The sequence below is a fragment of the Aphelocoma coerulescens genome, chromosome 20 (genome assembly GCF_041296385.1).
Source record: "Aphelocoma coerulescens isolate FSJ_1873_10779 chromosome 20, UR_Acoe_1.0, whole genome shotgun sequence".
Classification (NCBI taxonomy): domain Eukaryota; kingdom Metazoa; phylum Chordata; class Aves; order Passeriformes; family Corvidae; genus Aphelocoma; species Aphelocoma coerulescens.
The window spans coordinates 15,733,285-15,753,671 of NC_091033.1; the positions used below are offsets into that span (position 1 = coordinate 15,733,285).

The 20,387-nt window shown below is 42.7% G+C and overlaps 1 protein-coding gene across 1 annotated transcript in view; it reads right to left on the reverse strand.

Annotated features, from left to right (window-relative positions):
* ARFGEF2 (ARF guanine nucleotide exchange factor 2) overlaps nucleotides 1-11,288 on the reverse strand; it is a 35,696-nt gene extending 24,408 nt beyond the window's left edge. Inside the window, exons 1-7 of the mRNA XM_069034604.1 lie at nucleotides 10,975-11,288; nucleotides 4,302-4,332; nucleotides 3,372-3,495; nucleotides 2,557-2,703; nucleotides 1,516-1,695; nucleotides 897-1,101; nucleotides 155-226 (exon numbers count right to left, since the gene is read on the reverse strand). Coding sequence (XP_068890705.1) covers nucleotides 155-226; nucleotides 897-1,101; nucleotides 1,516-1,695; nucleotides 2,557-2,703; nucleotides 3,372-3,495; nucleotides 4,302-4,332; nucleotides 10,975-11,113 — 898 coding nt within the window. The 5' untranslated portion in view covers nucleotides 11,114-11,288. The remainder of the gene's footprint in view (nucleotides 1-154; nucleotides 227-896; nucleotides 1,102-1,515; nucleotides 1,696-2,556; nucleotides 2,704-3,371; nucleotides 3,496-4,301; nucleotides 4,333-10,974) is intronic.
* Nucleotides 11,289-20,387: the final 9,099 nt, after the last annotated feature.

The following is a 20,387-nucleotide window of genomic DNA, read 5'->3' on the forward strand; positions in this document are numbered from 1 at the left end:
CTCAGCTATCAGCAAAAGAATATTGTGATACAATCAAAACCTGTTCTTGCTGCCTCAGTAGGTGTTCTTGTCAAGATGCTTAGTAACAAAAATAACTTCCATGCTTTTATAAGCAATAAAAATGCAACTATTTTACTCTAGAAGGCTTTACTACCTTTCACAGCTGACTCCACCACATCTTCCAAGATGCCTTGAACCATTTCCTTTCCTCCATCAATTGTTTCCTCTAATGAAACACACAGAGAATTTTTAATTTAGTATTTTTTGTTTAGGAAGAGGATTAAAAGGAAAAACATGACAGAGGCAGAAACATAAAAAATTATCAGTTTTCTTCAGCAGTTCTCATTGAAAGTAATTTCTGAGAAGTCACTCAAAAATATTCATTGATGTTATTTACGTTGTTTAAATCAAAGCACTGATGTTTTTCATGCAGTTATTTTGTCATTTGTATCTATCAAGTGTTACAAACATTCTTAATTTCGATGCAGTATGTGCCGATGATATGGTCTTCATAATATGCACCATTTTTACCACAGGATTTCAATTACCTGAAAGCGATTCTGTCCCATGTATTATCTGTCCACATATTATGTCCCACATACCATGACAATTCTCTTTCTTTCCTTCCCCTTTATTAACCTACTCAAGCCAAATTCCTTTAAAATTCTCTAGATAAAGCACACATAGTTTAACTAGAATTCTAGGGAGAACAGGAATCTTTCTGCAGCAGTTACAGTGTAGACACAAGCCAAGGATGGCAGCATGCTCTGAAAGACTACTGAGAAGAGCCAAAGGAGTCAGTCACCCCAGTGACTGCTCCTCGAAGTGGCCTCCAAGAGCACTTTCCAACAGCACCACCGTTAGCGAAAGCAAAAGACACCCCGTACCCTGCTCACCTGGCAGGGCGAGGGCCCGGTGCAGCTCCCCTGGGCCGGGCTGTGCCGTGCCGGGCTCCCCGTTGGCCAGCGCGGCGCCGGCGGCTCTGCCTCCCCGGGAGCTGTGCTGCCACTGCCCCGGCCGCGGGGACCGGGACACCGCCGCCACCGCCGGGGACTGCGGCTTCTGCACCGGCGCTCGCTCTGCTTCTCTGGATTCCTGCAGCTTGAAAAATCCATATGAAAAGGTTCATCTAAGCACAAAATACGCTAAGGGAAGTTCTGTCTACGATGACTGCTGTTCCTTTGTGAATTCTCATGTTAGCAAGAAACAGTGAAATTACAATCACTTGGCCAATTAGATTAAAAAGATACACTTCAAGTTTATTTGAAAAGCATCATGTGTTTATCCAGTGCCATTTGGCAGAAGCTGCAGCGTGAAACCTTGTTATCAGCAGTGAGCCACACCTTTTATTTTCAAATCAGTCACTATGCCTTCACTGCAGGGTTTGACAGGTTTTCTAACATGAAAGATCAACAGATATAAAACTACAATGACAGACTCATTAAAAGCAACAATAATAAAAAAGTTTTCAGCTATTTGCAAGCCTAAACATTTGAAAAAGGAATAGTTACTTACAGCTTGATTTTCCATCCGTGTAAAAATGACATTTAACATCTGTGTCAGGGTAGCTTTGGCAGTTGTCTGGTTAATAAGATTTTTACTGGCCAGATAGATGTTGTAGCAGGTTCTAACAGTTTGAAGAATTGTTCCTTCATGAATTTCTATATATGGAGATGTTACTGCAGTGAGGAGAGCCTAGAAAAGTCCATAACACGGTAAAAATGAAATCTAAGGAAGTAGGCAGCAATGCTCTTCATGCTCTTCCTCATGCATGTCTTCCAGAATAATCAGTGGGTTTGCTACAAAACACAGGTATCTTTTTTTAAGACTTTACAAGCAACAACATTTCAAATCAAAGAAAGTTTAAAAGGACTTCCATATCTCTGTTCTCTTCTGAGCTGTTCTTAGAGGGTTTTATCAAAATTAATTTTCCACTAAGGGACATACTGCACCTCCAAATGAAAGTTATTATATTCCATAGCTTCATTTCCATGCAAGAGACAATTGTCCCACACTAACATCAAGCTGGATTACTAGAAGGTTCACCAACTTCCAAACTCAGCTACAGTAGCCCAAGAAGATTTCAGAGCCAGAACACACACCACTAATGGACACTACCATGCCTTGCTGAGAACATACACTGGCAGCTGTCTGGAAAAAAGTCCAGGGGAGCAGACAGGCTTGAACAGCACTCCACGGCACTGCATCCCAGTTCCAGGGCCTGCTATCAGGGCTGAAAGCAATTCCCTGGCCTGATGGAGGTGGGCACTGCAAGCCTCCAAGAGGAGCATGAAGTTGTCTGAAAGATGGCCCATCTTGGAAAGGACAAACATCTATAAAATATTCCCTTACATTCTGCTTTCCCAACAGGAAGTACATTTTCCTCACCAACTCTGCCCTGGTGACAGCCTTCCTGAATGCAGTGACACATGGGACAATGTAAGAAATGGAGCAACTGGGCCCTCGGTAATATTTAGCTTTTTTTTTTTTCCAGTTACAAAATGAAAGAGAGAGAAAGCAAATTAATATTGCACCAAAATAAATGAAATAAAATACCTTAATTATTTGCAGTTGTACTCCTTCATCTGTTTGAGGACCTTGAAAGCAATTGCAAATGGTTTCGACTATTCGGTCAATCAGTCGTTTTCCAGGAGCTCCACTGTCCGGAGCATTGCCAGTGATATGCCCATATGCAATGAGTTTCTAGATAGAAAGAATGCAGCTTAGATGACCATATACTGTTAAGAAAAACACAGTTTAGCACAGCATTAAAAGGGGTGTTTAGATAGCATACCTCATTTAACCAGCTTTAAAGCAAAAATTTAACACCATCCATAGTCTGGCCACCAAATACTTTGACTGCTCACATATGTGGACAAAACAGATTTCAGTATTACACAAAAGCTTTTTCCACCCAGACCATTTCTTCATACCATAACCAGAGAAATTTTTTTTAACACCAGTCCTTGCGTTACACCTTTGTATAACACCTATTCAAAACCAAAGGGTTCTGCCCAAGATATACAAGAATTCTGTAAGAATCGAAAGAGGAAAAAAAAAGAAAGATTCTAGAGTGTGACCTCTGCCATCACATCAGCACCACAAGAAACCCCATGGTAACACTCCTTGTAGAGCACCGCAGACGAAGAGCCTTTATTGACTGATGTCAGGATCCCTGAGCCCCAGCAAAGGCTGCTACAGAAGTGCAGCCACACTCCTCCCTGTGCCCATGCACCCAGCCCACAGCGAGCCCAGGCAGGGCCAGGGCGTGCGCAGGGCAGGGCCGCCCCTCACCTCTGGAGCTGCACACCAGATTTGGTAACTGCAGCTTTCTCCATCTCACTCTGAGCAGGCTTAACCAGGACACTTACCTGTAAACAATCCAGGGAAGTACTGACGATGCGGGGAGATTTTGACTGGCAGGCCAGCTCAAATGGAAGGAAATATTTATCTGCTTCAATGAAATTTGCTTTTGGTGGAGCAGCAGTGCCTTCTCTAGGTCAGATAAGAAGAGTTATTAATTTTTCTAAACACGTACATCGCAGCAAACTACACTTTCTCCTTTTTCTAAATTTAAAGCTAAATAATGCATAGCTGCTTACAAATGTACTGCAGCTTTCTTGCATATACTTTCTTAAACTAAGATAAATTTTCTTTTAAAATCACACAAAACCCATTTTACATTTATATTCTATCTGATCTTTTTGATACTTTCTTCAGCTTAACTATTCCCTCACTATACTCCAACACTGTCGCACTATCTGAAATATTAGAAAATTCCTACACAACTGACGTATCTATCCATGTTATTCAAAACTGGTTAAACAGAGCCCATAAGAGGAATACTAAGCAAATAGAAACACATTTGGAGACCCATTTACTCATTTTTAATCATAGCACAGTGCTGGAAAACGGTTTTAAAATTTTTATTTAAGTAATATTCAAATTGGTGTTCTTGATCTAGGTAATAAAGACCACATGCTATCAAACAGAGGGTATGTACCGCTCCCCATGACTTCCTATCAAGCTATTGAGTCCAGTAAAAGGAAGCAAAAAACTGGCACCTTTTAGGAATTTTGCAATTTTTTCCGGGTGAAATTCAGAGGCAGTTATGGCTTGAGTACCCACAGCCACAAACATTGTGTAAGTGAAACACACAGGCCAGGCCATATGCTCTTGGCAGAAAGGTGGGTAACTGGGTATTCACAAACTCACTGCTGTAATGTATATACACCCTTACACTTCCACAAGATATTCCATTTGTCCTTTTCACACACTGTTTAGAGTAATTAAGAATTTACCTTTGCGTTTCCAGCTCACTTTTTATTTCATCTGGAAGAGAGAAAAAATCAAGCCTTAGTTATCATTACCAATAACACAGTAATACAGAAAAGTTGTTTCAAATCAAGTCTTGCACTTCAGTATTTGCTACTCCATTCCTGTAACACCTCAGCTTCAGAGATCAGTTTCACCAGTTATGGAAAGGTATATCTCTCCAATTTTACATTTAAAAAGCCGTTTTTTCCAAACATTCTCAACAAAAGGTATCTTTAGAACATGCAGGCATAGTATGCAACTTTTATTCAAGTGTAAGTCCACATCATAGAGCGCTCAGATCTGCAGAAGCCTTTGAGCTACTGCATAAACCATGAGTTCAACACATCCGACCTTCCCGTTACCTGCAGTCCCAGCCAGCCTGCTTGTCTTGAGCCCTACAACAGGAATTGGCCAGACAAGCTCCCAGGAGATAGGAAATCTTGGATGCACTCTGTCCTTTTGCCAGCAGATTTTTTTTTTAATTACACTTTTAAAGAGCTTTTCATAAAACTAAAAACATGAGGAAAGAAAGTTCCTTTCTCATTTCTCTTGTATACAGCATCGGATCCCAAAGATCCTAGTAAGGCTTTTCAAGGATTTCTAAGGTATCACCACGATACAGACCAGCATAACCACCCACTGTGAACACTGACAAATCCATATCTAAACAAACACCCACAGTAAGGCAGCACAGCTACACCATCTGTAACACCAGTGGAACCTTCCATCCCACCCTACAGCACATGCTGCAAATTACCCTGACTCTGCAAATCACCATGCTTACAAATCTTGTTTCAATTGCAGGTATTAGAAAATGATAATTCATTCAATACTTGTTCTCCACAACTCTGGAGAGGCACCATTGTTTGTGATCAGATGTCCACAGTTCAGATGATTTCAGTGCTGCCTGTGAACCTCAGGAATTTCTTCTGTCTCAGGAGAATCAATACACAAACCGCACTAAGGAATAAGGACTGCAGCAAACACAGATTACAGTGTTTTGTACAGGCCTGATTGTCAGTGAATGGCACAGGAATTAATCCTCACAGCGTGTACTGATTTTGTAAAATTACTACCCACACTGGACAGAGAAAATGGAAGCAAAACATAGAGAAAACCTGTATAACTATAAACTGTGAGTGATAAGCTCCATCCAGGACTGCTATTCTCTCTGCCAGATCTGCTCATTAATGAGCATCAGTCTGACATCCCTTAGTTCTCATGGCACACAATGATGTTACACAAACTGAAGTAATGTTATCCACCCCGGAGTCACCCAAAGAGACATTAGAAAAATGGAAGAGTCCCAGGCACACAGTGCTCCCAGGTCTCCTCAAGCCCATCACACAAACAAACATATCCAGCAGCTTTAAAGAAGAGTTTTCATTTGCCAACCCTGCAGAAGCCAAGCCCAGTGCTCAGCACTGGGGCCTGGGGCTCCAGGATCAGAAGGAACTTTGCAGTTCAGTGACAGCGCAAACCCAGAACCACCATCCCCTGATACTTCAGGCTTCAACTGGAGAGGAGACAACAGAATGGAGGCTGTTGGTAAGAAATGACCAAGGTTTTCTGTGCCAAACAGACAACATAAATCTTGCACAGCACCACTTCCTGAACCACTGTGTTTTTCGTTCCAGGATCCAGCTGGCCTACCAACAAGGTGAGTAGTCAGAAATTCAGTTCAGCATAATTTGAATTCAGGTCTTTAGGTTTAATTGCCTTCCCCATCTTTAACACTATACTGTGATCCAAACAGCTACTGAGAACAACGTATGCTAACAAACCCACCAATGTATTGTGTTCCTGTTTTTGTCTGCCTTGTTCTTAGCACAGCATATTCCCTAGGCATGCAGGAACCGGCTGCCTAAAACACTGAGTCTTCTGGGTAGCTTTATACCTTCAGAACGCTTAGACCTGCCTCCAGGTCTTGGCAGAGAAAGGCGTATTTTAGCTATAGCTGGAATCCCAAGTACAGCAGGATGCCAGGACCAGAAAAAACACAATTAATGCTGTATTTCAGACACCCTGTAGAACTAAGGTTTACAGAGCTTTTTCTTAATGAAGAAATTTTTCTAACACAGAAGCTCCACTAAGTTCTTCTTTCGTTCAAGGAGATCATTTTCCCCCCATACTGTTTGTTTTGCAGAGTAAAAAAGTTCTTGAATTGAAACTTCACGAAGATTATGGCTCTAAGGGGACATGATCATGCCCATCTTTACTGATACTTGTCTTAGATCTTGCACTGGAAAAATAATGGAAGAATAACATCCCATATTAGAGCAACAACAGTTCAACTCTCAGAAGTACTCTATAAACAACAACAATAAAAAACGTCTAACTGACCAAGTTCCCCACTTTTATTACAATAAAAGCTTTTCTAAACCCATATAAAAACATTTTCACCACAACAGTATTTTAATAGATAATGCTGGCAGAAAAGAATAAATGAAAGGACAAAAGGAAGATACAGGCATACCTCTGCTACTGATTGCATCAAAATAGTTTGAAAACCTCCACGTTTGAAGTACTCATTTGGTGGTCTGACCATCACAAGTGATTGAAACAGAAATAGTTGCCTAATTAAAGACTGCTGCCAGGAACAGCTTGCTAAGCCCTAACCAGACACTGCCAGCTTCCAGAAATCGCCTGCCACTGGTACTGTTTTTCTCCAGTCACAGGAGTAAGGGGCACAGCTCAACTCCCTTCCATAGCTACAGAACACTGTCTGAATTTTGGTCAACATCTGGTCACCCCAGCACAGTGCTGATCCCTCAGTTGGTGCTTTAGGTACCAGAGCTCCCTGTCACTCTCATGGCATCTCCTTCAGTCAGAAACATCTTCAACCCCTGTGCTGCCCACCCAATGAAAGTCCTGCAGCATTCCTAGCAAGCAACAGAACTGGAACACGAATGGCCTTGCAGCAATTTCTTCCAGAGCTTCTGGCCATAAAAGCAGGATGCAAACTCACACTGAGTAGCTGCCTTTCTATAGCAGATGGATGGGTTCAGTTCACTTGTACTGAAAATTACACATTAAAAGAGAGGACATTTGTTGTCTGCCTGCAATTCGATGTCTGCTCTGTGGCCGTAGAGTCAGGTTTGTGTCAGTGGCAGCAAGCAAGCTCCTGTGCAGAAAATGGCTTGTGCTGGCACAAGGACACAGGCCATGCCCTTCCATAGCCCGTCTGAGCAGCAGGCAGTAATGCCAACACAAACACATGGAGGAGCAGCCAAAGCTTCCCTCCCCCAGCCCAGTAAAGCCGACCGCATTGCCCAACTCCAACCTGCCTTCGACCTCATCCAAAGCCCAACACCCCGCAGGTATTGATCACATCTGTCCTACAGAGCCCTTCAGAAAAGGCTGCCTGGGGAAGCCAGAGTCTCGTCTTTGCCCCAGCATTCTCTGAACACACTGGCCAAGAGGCCAAATTAGGAAACACAACTTATTTTGGACATTTGTCATTTATACACAGAGACTTCTTAAACACACAACCAGATTCCTAAGTGAAGGCACGGTTGAAAAGATTTTAACTTGTTAACAAGCTAACTAAACAAATCCTGTTGTTTACAAAGCTCAAAGATATGTATGTGGAGCTGCCCAGGCAACCAAAGAAAGCCAGGTTGGCTGCACAGTATGTCATTAAAAATAGCCACAGCAGGGCAGGAGTAATAGTTTATGTGAGAGACCGAGGTGCACAATCAGCTTTAGTCTAATATGAACTGCTGTGATACAGACGATCAGTGTTCCACTGCAAATTTTTCAGGATAATTTCAGTAGATTTACTAAGAATCATGTGTACCTGGAGCTCCATGTAAATGCTTATTAACAACTATTTTTATACAATACAATGGTCTGTTGAAAACAAATTTTCTTTAAAACAGTCTTCTTAAGCAGAGCAGAACAGCTTCTCTGTTTAAAACTCTCCATTTCTCCCAATCTCTCCTGGGGTTTACTGGCACTACAAGTACAGGAGACAGGAGACAACCGTTACACCTACTGATGAAGCAAGAGACTGAATGAAGGAATGTATTCAAACTCTTCTTACTTAACATTAACACTGCATATTTCAAAGGAGGGGGTGGAAAGAAGAAAAAAAACCCAAAACCTCAAAAAACACCATTGCAAACTGGTTTTGTTCCTTTTCTTACATATTTCTTGTGTTTATGTCCTACTTGAGCCTATGTTACTTCTGATTTCTATAATGTCATGTGTATTTTGCAGTCTAAAACTGATCAGTATTAGTCCAGTGAAAGGACTGAATTACAGGGAAAAAAGGGTAAGAAGAGTTTCAATTTAGAACAATTAAAGCAGATTAAAATTAGAATGAAAGAATACCATATTTCCTACACAAGAGAGACAGCAACATTCAGTAGTGATTTACTTAAATTCACAGGAGTTACATGTACAAACTTATACAGAACTCACAAAAGAAAACAAGAGCATCATTCCCACAGTTAGAAACTTCTTTCTCTCTCACCAAACAACAAATGTAAAGCATAGGTAAGTAAGAGAAACACTACTGCAGTAACACCACAGCAGAAGCCATAAAAACAGGTTCATTTTTATTAGGCAGCTGTAGAATACACTAGTTTCTCTCTATTTGGAAAAAAAAAAATTCATCTGAGACTTCCCTTGTCCCAGGAGCAGATACCATGCACACATGCTCTGTGCCTGCATTGCCTGGTTTATAACTGGTGCAATGCTTCAAGGCTCCAATAAAAACACCATTGCATAGAGAAGACTGCACAGCAAAAGGGATTTAGGAAGAGGTAGAAATGGATTGTTCAAAGTATGACTTGGAGAAAAGTGCAGCAGCAACATATGACACAATGACCATTTTCATAAAGTAACTACATTTCTTTCAAACTGAATTATTTTTACTCAGTGTTAACTGGACTTTTTATTATTATTCACAATATTGAAGCTTCTTTCATCCATGACAGTTTGTGTAGGTTATGAAGTTTGGCCTGAATTCTTCAGACTGCCAGCAACATTCTTCCCTCATTTCCTCACATATATACTATTGCACAGAGCTTGAAAATTAAGTTGACACTTTTGGAACTGTCATAGTTAATATAAAGTATAAGCTTAACTAAAATTAAGTATATGGAAATAAAACTGTTTTTTTCACTTGAGTAAAAAAAAAAAAAAAAAAAAAAAAAGGCTTAACCAAAATAGAATAAAAGAAACTGCATTCCTGTTGGCAACCTACAATGCTCAAATAATATTCACCGAATGTAACAGAGATCCTCTCATACAGTCATCCAGGCCCCTAACAGTTGGGTCAACAGAAGGTTATCTCTTTATGCTGACTTCTGCTTTAGTCCAGGAAAGCCCACGGACTCTTTTTCAAGGCAAGATGAGGGAAAAAACGTCCACCATCACAACCATCAGGTCCCCTCAAACATACTGTACCTCAAAACATGCATGGAATAGTCATAGTCCAAATGGCAGGTGACAACGGGTGGCTACTGCACAACACTCCTCCCAAAATCATCATCTGCGATGCATTAGCAAACATAGACCTTCACTAGGCATCTTACAAGGAAGTTCCCTTTCTCAACCTCTAAATATATTTACATAGCAGCAAAACAGGTTCTCAGTCCTGTAAATGGGTTTGGTGCATGTGGGGGCAGTTGGGGAAGAGACCAGGAAAAGGAATTCATTAGGAAAAGCAGTCTCTAACTGCTGGGGCACATCTGTTATTCTCTTGCTCACAATGCCAACTTTAAATAAAAATTAAAATACCCTCCTATCTGCTTATCTTTCTCTGGATATACTGTTACTACTGGTAGCTCCTACAGATCTCCTGGCAGCAAATATTGCAGGGAGGAAGATAAAAAGGACAGCATTTCTTTAAGCTTGCTCTCACTCTGCCTGGGACAGAACTTGCACCTGTCCAGCGTCCTTACACACTCAGCCTGTCTTTTCTTCTATCCTAGATACACTAAATGTTCCCAATTCAAAGGAAAATATCGATGGGAAGCAACCAAAACTGAAAGAGAGATGTCACTTTTGCAAATTAAGAAAGGGCCACAGAGAACTCCAGCTGCAGAGCTCTACTGTTCTACCCAGTTTATCTTTACCCTCTTTGTGACACACCATATGTTGTCAGAACTCTTAACACAAAGACCTTTACATAAGCTTGTACTTGCAGATTTCAGAACCAGTCCACCAATTTCACAAAAAACGCTTTCAGGTCTGAAAACATCACAGACATTACATGTACTTGGCCACACTGCTAACAGTCCTCAGCTAGTCCGACCACGACTTGGAGATTCGAGGTCAGATTTATCATCCCGAGAAGCTCTGGGACTCCGTAAATCGAGGGCCTTAAAAAAGTCTTGTTTCCTAGTCTAAAAGCAGCAATTAATTTTCTGAAAACCGAAGTGGCAAGTCCAAATTCCTCCTGTTTCATACCGAGATCAGAAGTTAATAAAACAGATATTTGGGGGTTTTCCCCTCGTATTTGCACGTCCTGTACTGGAGGAAGAACGTTCCCTCCGCTCCAAAGTCCCGAGAGCAGCTGGGGGCGCGGGGCTCTCCCGCACCCTGCCGGGACGCGAGGCAGAGGGGACGTGTCCCGGGGGGCTGGGCCCCTTCCACCGCCGCGCCCCCTGTGCCCTGTGCGGGACGGGCCGGACCGGGCCGACTCACCCAGCGCCACCTGGCAGGCTCTCCGCAGCTGCCCGTGCGGGGGCCGCTTCGCCTCCTTCTCCGCCAGGATCTTCTCCAGGGCCCGAGACACGAACATGCTCTTAGTGCGGGCGTCCTGCTCCCGAGCCGGTGGCTGCATGATGAGGCCGGGAGCGGGGCAGGGGACGGGAGCGGGGCAGGGGACAGGAGCGGGGCAGGGGACAGGAGCGGGGCGGGGGCGGGAGCGAGAGCCGGGCGGGCACTCGGGGCCCGCGGCACCACCCGGAAGGGACGCACCTCCCTCAGCGGCCGCGCTGCCGCCACGGCGCCGCCATGTTGGCTCCGTCACGTGACTCGGGCCAGCCCAGGCCCACCCCCCCCGGGGCCGCGCGTGCCGGGGCGGGGCGAGGAGCGGAGTGGGGGCGGGGCCGGAGGGCGGGGCGGGGCCGGAGGGCGGGGCGGGGCCGGAGGGCGGGGCGGGGCCGGAGGGCGGGGCGGGGCCGGAGGGCGGGGCGGGGCCGGAGGGCGGGGCGGGGCCGGAGGGCGGGGCGGGGCCGGAGGGCGGGGCGGGGCCGGAGGGCGGGGCGGGGCCGGAGGGCGGGGCGGGGCCGGAGGGCGGGGCGGGGCCGGAGGGCGGGGCGGGGCCGGGGGCACCGCCCTCCGTGCGGGAGCGAAGCTGTGCTTTGCAGAAGGGGGGGTCACGTTGGTGGAATACTCGGGTTTGTAATGCTTCTAATCTAAGTAGCTGCCCATTCGCATTATCCCTGTTAACTCTCACACAGTCCTGTAACGAGGCATGGAGAGAGAACACATGTGAAAGAGCCAAAGCCGTATATTAAAAAGGACTCACTAAAAATTAAATTTCCAGTCACAGAAATTAACCCTCCTTTAATAACCTTATACCTAATTGTATCTTCTCCCTCTACCTTCTGCCTAGGTGGTAAAGCACCTTACCCCCGAAATCCAGTTCTGGACTCCAGCACAATCTGTAGCAATAATCTGTATTTACTCTATTGATACCCTCCTCAGTCTATTAACCATCACTGCACACAGCTGTCTCTTCCATGAAGTTCCACAGAAGTCTCCTTCAAATTCAGACGGCCACATCTAACAGAGAACACAGGAGCACATTCGATTCTCTAGGTTGCAGTTTTGCTTCCTTTTTTTTGAACAGCAGGACTAACGCTTTAAAATGTCATTAATGAACCTTTAGTGTCGATCTGTGAAGAACTGCAATTTTTGTCCCCAAAACCATTAACAAAGGCTCCAAACACCTGTGCAAAGCAATAGTTTAGTATTACATCCCAGGGAAAATTTACCAGTGCTTGTATTTTTAGATACAGATTTTTTAAAAATGCTCCCAGTCAGAAATGTGCCTGCAAACCCAACCCCCCCCCAATGTACATGTCTGGACATGTGATTCTCCTTTCACTTACACTCCTGTAGAAGGGTAATTCTACTGTTATCACTGAAATTACAGTGATGCAGAAATGACATAACTAAAAGACAAATACAGCCCTGGATCTTTTTTGAGGGTTGCTGACTTAGTTATTGACACAAAAGGAGGCTGTAATTACTGTCAGCAGCATTGCAGAACTAATTAAGCAGCAGAGCTTTTCATGTATTGTCAGCCAAATTATCAGTTCTGATTTTAGGGTTCTTATTGTGGGACAGGATTAGTTCTCAGGGGAGAAGCAAATGGATACAGGCTAGTTTTTAGAAAACAGATTGAACAAATGGTTTAATGGAGATTTTAAAAAATTTGTCTATCAGGCAAACCCCCTGTTTTTCAAATCATAGATTAGTATCTGAATTCCTAGGTGTAGGGCTACACTGAGGTTATGGTTTGGATTTCAAAGAGCCAAGAGTCAATACTAGGCCTCAGTTACAGTGAGCTCTCTGATTGTCAGTGGCAGATGAAGAACACAGAGCTGGTGGATGGCACACTCTCATAGGTGAGGTTTGGTTATAGGCAAGCTCAAGTTTCAGCAGAACGTAAGTGGTTTGGGAACTCATATCTTTTTAGCAATTCCCATTACGCATGGCACGACCGTCGTCATTATTTTAAACCAAAAGAGATGGACAGTCATCCATGCCAAATGCCAATCTCGTAGGAAATAGTTTTACACAATCAGTATAATCTGAAAATACAATATATGCCACTCTTCATTTCGAAATATCACTATATACAAAATTTAGGCATCTGGAATGAATTTGCAAATTTCTTTTCTAGAGACAGGCATAAAAATTTTTACGTATTGTTTTGTCCCTGGCAAATTCTTTGGCCTTTCCTCAGGAGAGTGTAATGGATCCTATGTGTTGCACACAGGGGATTTATGGGACCTGTTCCTTTTACTTACCTCCTCAGTCTGCTCCATTTGCTCACCAGTTTGTTTTTGTATTACTGATAAATGTTTAAGCAAACTTCCTGGGCTGTTTACTCACCACAACAGCCTACCTGGTAAGGATCTCTAGCTTATTCTCACAGAATAAGCAATAAAGTAGGAAATCCAAGAAACTGAAATGTGATCTGTAGCGGGGCCCAGATGCAGATTAAACCCTTTCATCATTACCAGCATTTTTAAACACTGGGGGAGAGGAGGGCTCTCCAGCTGAGGCTTTCCTCAGCCATGACAAAAGTAACTCAGGAATACTGGTATTTATGCCATAGCAAGGCATTTGCCCCTGTAATGATTTACTGCCTAGGCTGGCATCTGTGACAAAGAATTGCTGCCATTTATATGCTTTTCTGACAAGTTATTGACTTGTCTCTCCCTTGTCTGGGCTATTATAGGTCTGCCACTGTGCATGTGAGCAACAGGGATCATGTGGGAGGAACTCCCACCCACAACCCTGTGTTCCTGAAACACAGCCCTCTTCCTCTTGGTTGCTTTCTCTCTTTTCCACTTTCATAGAAATATGAGTATTTTTTAAATACAAGCACATTCCTTTGGTAAGTGCGATTTGATACTTGAACCATTTGTATCAAACTGATGAGCTCACTGCATCAAAGACTGCTTGAGGATTCAAGAAAGAAAAAGCCAAAGAGGCAGAGAAGAGTTCTTTTAAAAATCTGTAATTCAAAAAAAGACGCAATCTCATGTGTCTTTTCCTGTAAGTATTTTAAGATTACAGCAGCTGATTTTCTGAGGGAAGAACGTGATTTATTTGGTTAATTCAAAAGCAACAAAGCCTAGTCCAATGCTGTTACTGAACGCAGCACCGTGCTGCAGAGCGTAATTGCATGATGAGTGCCCCTGGCTGGAGGTATACAAAGAAAGCCTTTCCAGTAGTAGAGAAGGCAGACCAAGGGGGAAGAAATCCATGTATCTGCATGCATGTGTTTGCCAGTGGATTCAGTGCCAATTACAAGAATTACTATTAAACTGCTGTAAATAGCTCATTGTGGCAAATACGTCTGTAGTGCGAGACATAAATCATGAGCAAACAATGCCTAACAGGTGGACAGAGTTCACAGTTTGTACAAGCTACTTCCTTGGCAAGAAGCTTCTCTGGATTTCTGCCCAGAGGCCAGGTGCTCTTGCTGACTGACAGGACTAACCTTACAGCACTTTCCCACTGGCATATTGCTACATAGTTTGTTTTACAAAGGAAACCACACTTTAAAAATAGATGCAGAATGGACAGGAAAATTCTTGGAAAACTAGCACTGGTCTTTATAGTAGCTTAGTTCCCAGTCCAGCATTAGCACGGAACTTATTTTCCCTTCTTCTGTCCATTTTTAATAATTTCCTTCGGAACTGATTCTATAAACTGCCTGGCTTCCAGCCACTTTCCCTGCTGTCCAGTAATGTACTTACTAGTGGATTTCCCAGGGGGGGTCCTTATTTGATTCACTATCTCAGCTCTCTAATTTTTTCCAGTTCAACACTGCATGCCCTAAAATCAATAAATCCACATAGTAAAGCGTTATCCCACTGCTAGCAGTATAATTGAGGTAACTATTAAGTGGGTAATTATGCAAGCATCTGTGTGATATTAGCAAGACAGTCCACCATGATGTTTAAAGACAATGCTCTCCCTTTCATTCCCACTATTTTCTTCAAATCCCAGTCTTAGACCTTCTGTGTCTTCTGACCGACTTACTGCCAGCAGCCTCACACTGAGCTCGCACTCCTGCCCAGAGAAGCTCTGTAATGTGAAAAAAGGACACTGACAATATATCTAAACAGCACCGTGCAGCGTCATGAGATGAAAAGAAAAATCACTTGGCAGGAGAGGCACTGGAGCTGTTTGTCCCCCATGCTGGGCCAGACCAACCAGGCAGCTGCTGCAGCCAGCACTGCATCGCTGCCAGCCCCCACAGCTGGCTCTCAGAACTGACTGCAGAGTTTCTGCTCACTGCTGAGATTTTACCTTTTAGCCCAATATTTTACCTTGAAGTAATTTACAAAGGACAACAGCACTGTTTGGAATATATGAGATTTATACAATTTTAAGCAAATACAAATTAAATTCTTCTTTCCTTATAAAGCCATCAGGACAGATCAGATTTGCAGTTCTCTCTTTCACAAGAGAACTTGAACTTTCTTATAAAAAAATCTGAGAAACATACTTTGGCTTTACCCCAGATCTGCAGTTTTCATTTTTTCACATTTCAAAGATCAGCAGCCTGTCGAAAGAAAGCAGACACTTCTCCCACAGAATAGTTTTGTTAAAATCCCACCTTTCAATCAAAACCAAGTTAGAGATTTTTTTTTCACTTGCCCTGGCAGAAGGAGCCCATTCCTGAGATCAGCTGTGGTACCAGACTCACATGAGAGTATTGCAATAAACTACGTGCTGGACAGAAGCAGACACAGAGCCTTCGATGCTGAAATTCAGCCTCTATTCCTCGTCATGATAACAGATAATATGTAACCGTAAGAGGATGTGTTAGGAATGTAACAGTGTTCAGACAACCAGAGCTGCAATAGAATCGGAAGATCAGACTTTGAATCAAAGTGTTCACATATTCAAATATGATTGCCTTCATGGCCCATATTACTGAACAGCCACTGCTCTCACTGATAGCAGCATTTGCTTCTGATGAGCAGCAGCCCTAAACACAGTCATTTTAATAGCGTAACATACTCAGGCTTGAAAATTTCAGACTATTTTCCTTTTACAGTGTTTAGAACCATATCTAGGCCAGAAAAGTGTACAATTACCTAAATATAGAGAAACACTAGAAACAACATGTCTTTGAAAACAACAAAAAGTCTATTTATTTTTAAAAGATAGCAGCCAGAGTGAGGGAGCATTTGGGAAAAATGTTTTTGCCAGCTCCTGCTTTTGCCTGCAGAGTGAGAAGTGTAATTGTTTGGAAAGATGCAAATGCAATTGAGTAGCTCCCACACCCTGAGATGCTGGAGAGGTGGAAGACCCAGGGCTGGATAATCACTCACTTCCAAATTTCCTGTCTGAGAGGTGATAATGAGACCTTACTTGCCACACAAGCAAGTGCTAGTTAGAGTTGTGTGCATCTGAATGGCACAGGACTGACTCTTTCATGTTGTATCTGCGCACAGAACAATCTGCTTTGCACAGCACTCTGCTTTTCACCAAGGTAAGAGTATAACGAGGCAGATTTTGCTGACAGAAACTTTGTATTCGGTAAAAACAAAGGAAACAGAATACTAAGCTACTGAAGATCCTGATTTCCAATTGTAGTGGGTTGACCCTGGCTAGATACAGCAATATAACAAAACTCTGTCAGAATTTCTTAAACTGAAAGGAGTTGAACAATGTTGGCAGATTCACAGCATTTTAGTGATTGCTCTCCACCTCTGATACACATGCCTTGGATCAGCCCTGATTTTGCTTTCTATCAGGATGATTTCAGTCAGGAGAGCTATGAGTAGCTCTATGAGGAATTAAATTGATAAATTACCTTCTCTCTGACCTTTAATCTGATCTTTATGTCTCATCATTTAGTGTAAGAAACTCAGAGTGTCATCAAGAACTGTCCCTAGCTTTACCATACAGTATAGACCTTATTCATGTATGTGCAGAACTCTTCATGTCTTTCACAAAGCCAGCTCAAGACAGTTCCTTGCCTCCTTGATTCAGATTTAGAGGCTTGTTTCCCTTCCTCTCAGCAGGAAAGGCTTCCTCTCTCTGCTCATTACTGAACTCATTTATTCTTGAGTTGCAGGTAGATATTCTTTAGAGGAATCTTCATCAAGACAAAAGCAGTTTTGTTTTGGTTTTGCTTATTGTATCTTCTTTCTATTGGACCAGAACTAACATGCATAACCCAAGAGGTCCAGTGAGCTATCCAGTCACTCTTATTTTAAGATTAATTTTCTTTGTCCTTGCAGTATTTCCCAAATGCTTTATGAGACTAAATGTTACTGGATCAGAAGAAACATATTGACAAAACTGAAGAGTATATGTAGAAATTGGGGCAATGAAACTGATCCTTTCTCTTACCCTCCAGATTAGTTCAGTTTATAAAGTGCAAAATTATTTTTCTATGCTGTTGTCAATGGAAACTTTTCCACAATCTTCTTGAACATCTGTGTCTCATCATTACATTATACCTTTTGTCCTTCCTTCTAAAACCACTATTTTAGTGCTCTAGCTTCCCCTTGTCTCCGTACTTCATCACTTAAGTCCCAGCCACTATTTTAAGGAAAGTTACAAAAAGCAAAGGTACGAAAATTGAGTTGCAATATGTTGAACTGACACAGAGGAAAGAACCTGTTAACTGTCCTGCTCTGGTGTTCTTAGGCAGCATGTTCAATTTGAAACTGAAATGGTTCTGTAATTTGTTCAGCCAGTAGAATGGAAAAATAATTTCCATATCAGAGATCATCCCAGTGAAATGTGGAGAGTCAGATTTACTAACCCACTCCCTTCTACCCTTAAGCATATGGGCATTGTCAGTGACTCTAACTGGCCTGTTTGTGTGAGCACTCACACAACTGTCCTTTGCTGCCCTGGTGCATACCAAACAGAAATCCAGCCAACGCCCACACTTCACATACAAACCACTGCCTTCTACCCCTCTAGAGGGAAGATGGGATCCTGCGGGGACTTTGGTACTCGAACGATAACAATATAGGTCTAGTGCAAGCCATGTCCAGAGCATCAGCCACTCTGAGAGAAGACTTTGCACACTTCTAAAGAGCTGTTTTCTCTCCTTGTGCAAGCATAAAAAAAAAGAAAGCAAGCATAAAAGACATTTTGCCACCTTCCCCAGGGACTGACAGAGTTCAGGGCTGCTGTCAGAAGTCTCCAAGGACTCCCAGAAAAATCTGAATTGTGGAGGTCCATTTGAGCGCTTGGGATGATTGATGTAATAAAGCATCACGGCGGTCAGCAATGGATGTAAAGCTGTAAAACTGGCTGCACAGTCCAGTTCAAATCAGCATCCTGAGAATGGGAAAGAACATCCTGCTTAACCTTGCCTTAACCTTCCACACTTTATAGTCACCTCATACTAGGGTGTCCCTATGAGCTATAAAAGCCAAACGTCATGCAGGCCAGAGACAGATACTTATGACTTTGGTAAGTAGTTTTTTTTAAACAAAGCATTCTCTATCATGTTAGCTACATTCTCTTCAAATTATCTTTTCTTTTTCCCCTGAAAAGCAACCTCAGCATAGCATTGAGCCTACAGTTCCATCTTCCACGGCAAAGCACGTGGGCCTCATCCTAACTCTGTTACCAATGGCTTCCTGTTAAGGCTTGTACAGCATTTACACTGTAATACAAATGAAAGTGTTCTGTGATTTCACAAGTGATGCTGTCAGTTTAGTCGCATTTTTATTGCTACACTTACTTTTAATGTTTCTGCACAAGATCAACCAGAGAAAAAGAAAAAAGCCTGTTTTGAAAATAACAATAGTGCAAAAAAAAGTCCAATTCCCCTTCCCTAGCAGCACTGCTGTAGTCAATTAGTATTCTGTTAGAGCTGGTGATGATTTCCTAGAACATCTTTCTCCCCCTATGAGCACACAGCCCATGCACCGACCTTGTACAAGTGGTTATAATTCCAAGGACTGCATCCAGTGTTGATGCAGGCAGTTGTGCAAGGCTATAGTTTCACAAATGGTCTTTAAACTGATCTGCAGGTGAGGAGGCAATCCCATCCTTTTCCCAGCTCTGCCCTTACCACAAGACTGAACACTTCCTCTCATGCCAGCAGTAGTCTTGAGGTTGCACACTGAGCCTGTCAGGGAGCAAATCTGACTGAAAAAGGACCTTTTGTTTGTTTGCCTTCCAGTTAATTTTGAGCTGGATCAGCTGACCAGTTCCTGATCCTGTTCACTACAGTGTCACAAAGGAAGTGGTGAAAACATGCAGCAATGTCGAAAGGGAAAAAAGGGTAGCTCACACTTCAGTTAACTCAAGTTCAACAATAAAAACACAGTCCAAGCTACACACAGGACTAAGTTTCCCAGTTACATGAATTCAGCCTTATAGATATAAAATATGTGCACTACAATTACAATGGAGAGAGCTTTATCCTGGATACAAGATGCACAGGGAGCCTATAAATGGCAAAATTATGTATTATGACCAAGCTCTCTATTTTGTGCTAATGTGATATCAAACTGGTTCAGCACATCCTTAGCAAAGATCTTTAGTTTATCAAATGCAGGCTTCCATCACTCTTAGTATTTAGTGGAGAAGAATTCACATATTATCTCACAAATGTATGTTAGCTTACACATATACTCCAGAATTTAAAAAAAAAATCTGACCAAAATTGCAGGTGCAGACAATAAATCCCAGAAATTACATCTCTGTACAACTGCATTTGGAACACCGAGTGTCAAAGAAGCAGGAGATGCAGCATCACGTTATGTGATGTTTGCTCCTTTTCCTCATGCAGTGCACAGAGTGGGCCCCAGCTGAGTCAGTTCCTTAGGCATGGTCTGATCTTAAGTGTGAGAACAATTCACCATAGCCCTTCAGCACAAGTTGCACCTGAAAGGCAGCAGGCGGCAGACTGCTGAGCTAGTTCCAATTTCTTGCCCCCAAAATCATCATCTACATTTTCAAAACCACTGAGGTGTATCGGGAAAAGCAGAGAATAGAACTGGAGTAAAGAAGAGCAGATGGATGGATGCCATGTATTCCACATGTACTTATGTGCCATAAAACATTTTTTTCTCATCTTCAACTCTCTGTTCCACACAGAAGATTCTTTCTGGCTCTAGCTGTGAAAACACCACGAGTTTTGAACCGGCTACATAATTCCAGCCTCCACTTCTTCATTACAGTTTCTATACATTGGTCATCCTGACACAGAGGTAGGTGGCTTTTCCTGTTCGATGTACTGACAGAAGAAATAATGTAAATGCAGTCAGGAAGAAGCAATTTATAACAAAAAAAACCCAAACCCAAGTACTATTGTTCATGTTATTTTTACTTCATGTATTTACAGAGAACAAAATACAGAAAGTGAATCTTTGCTTGAT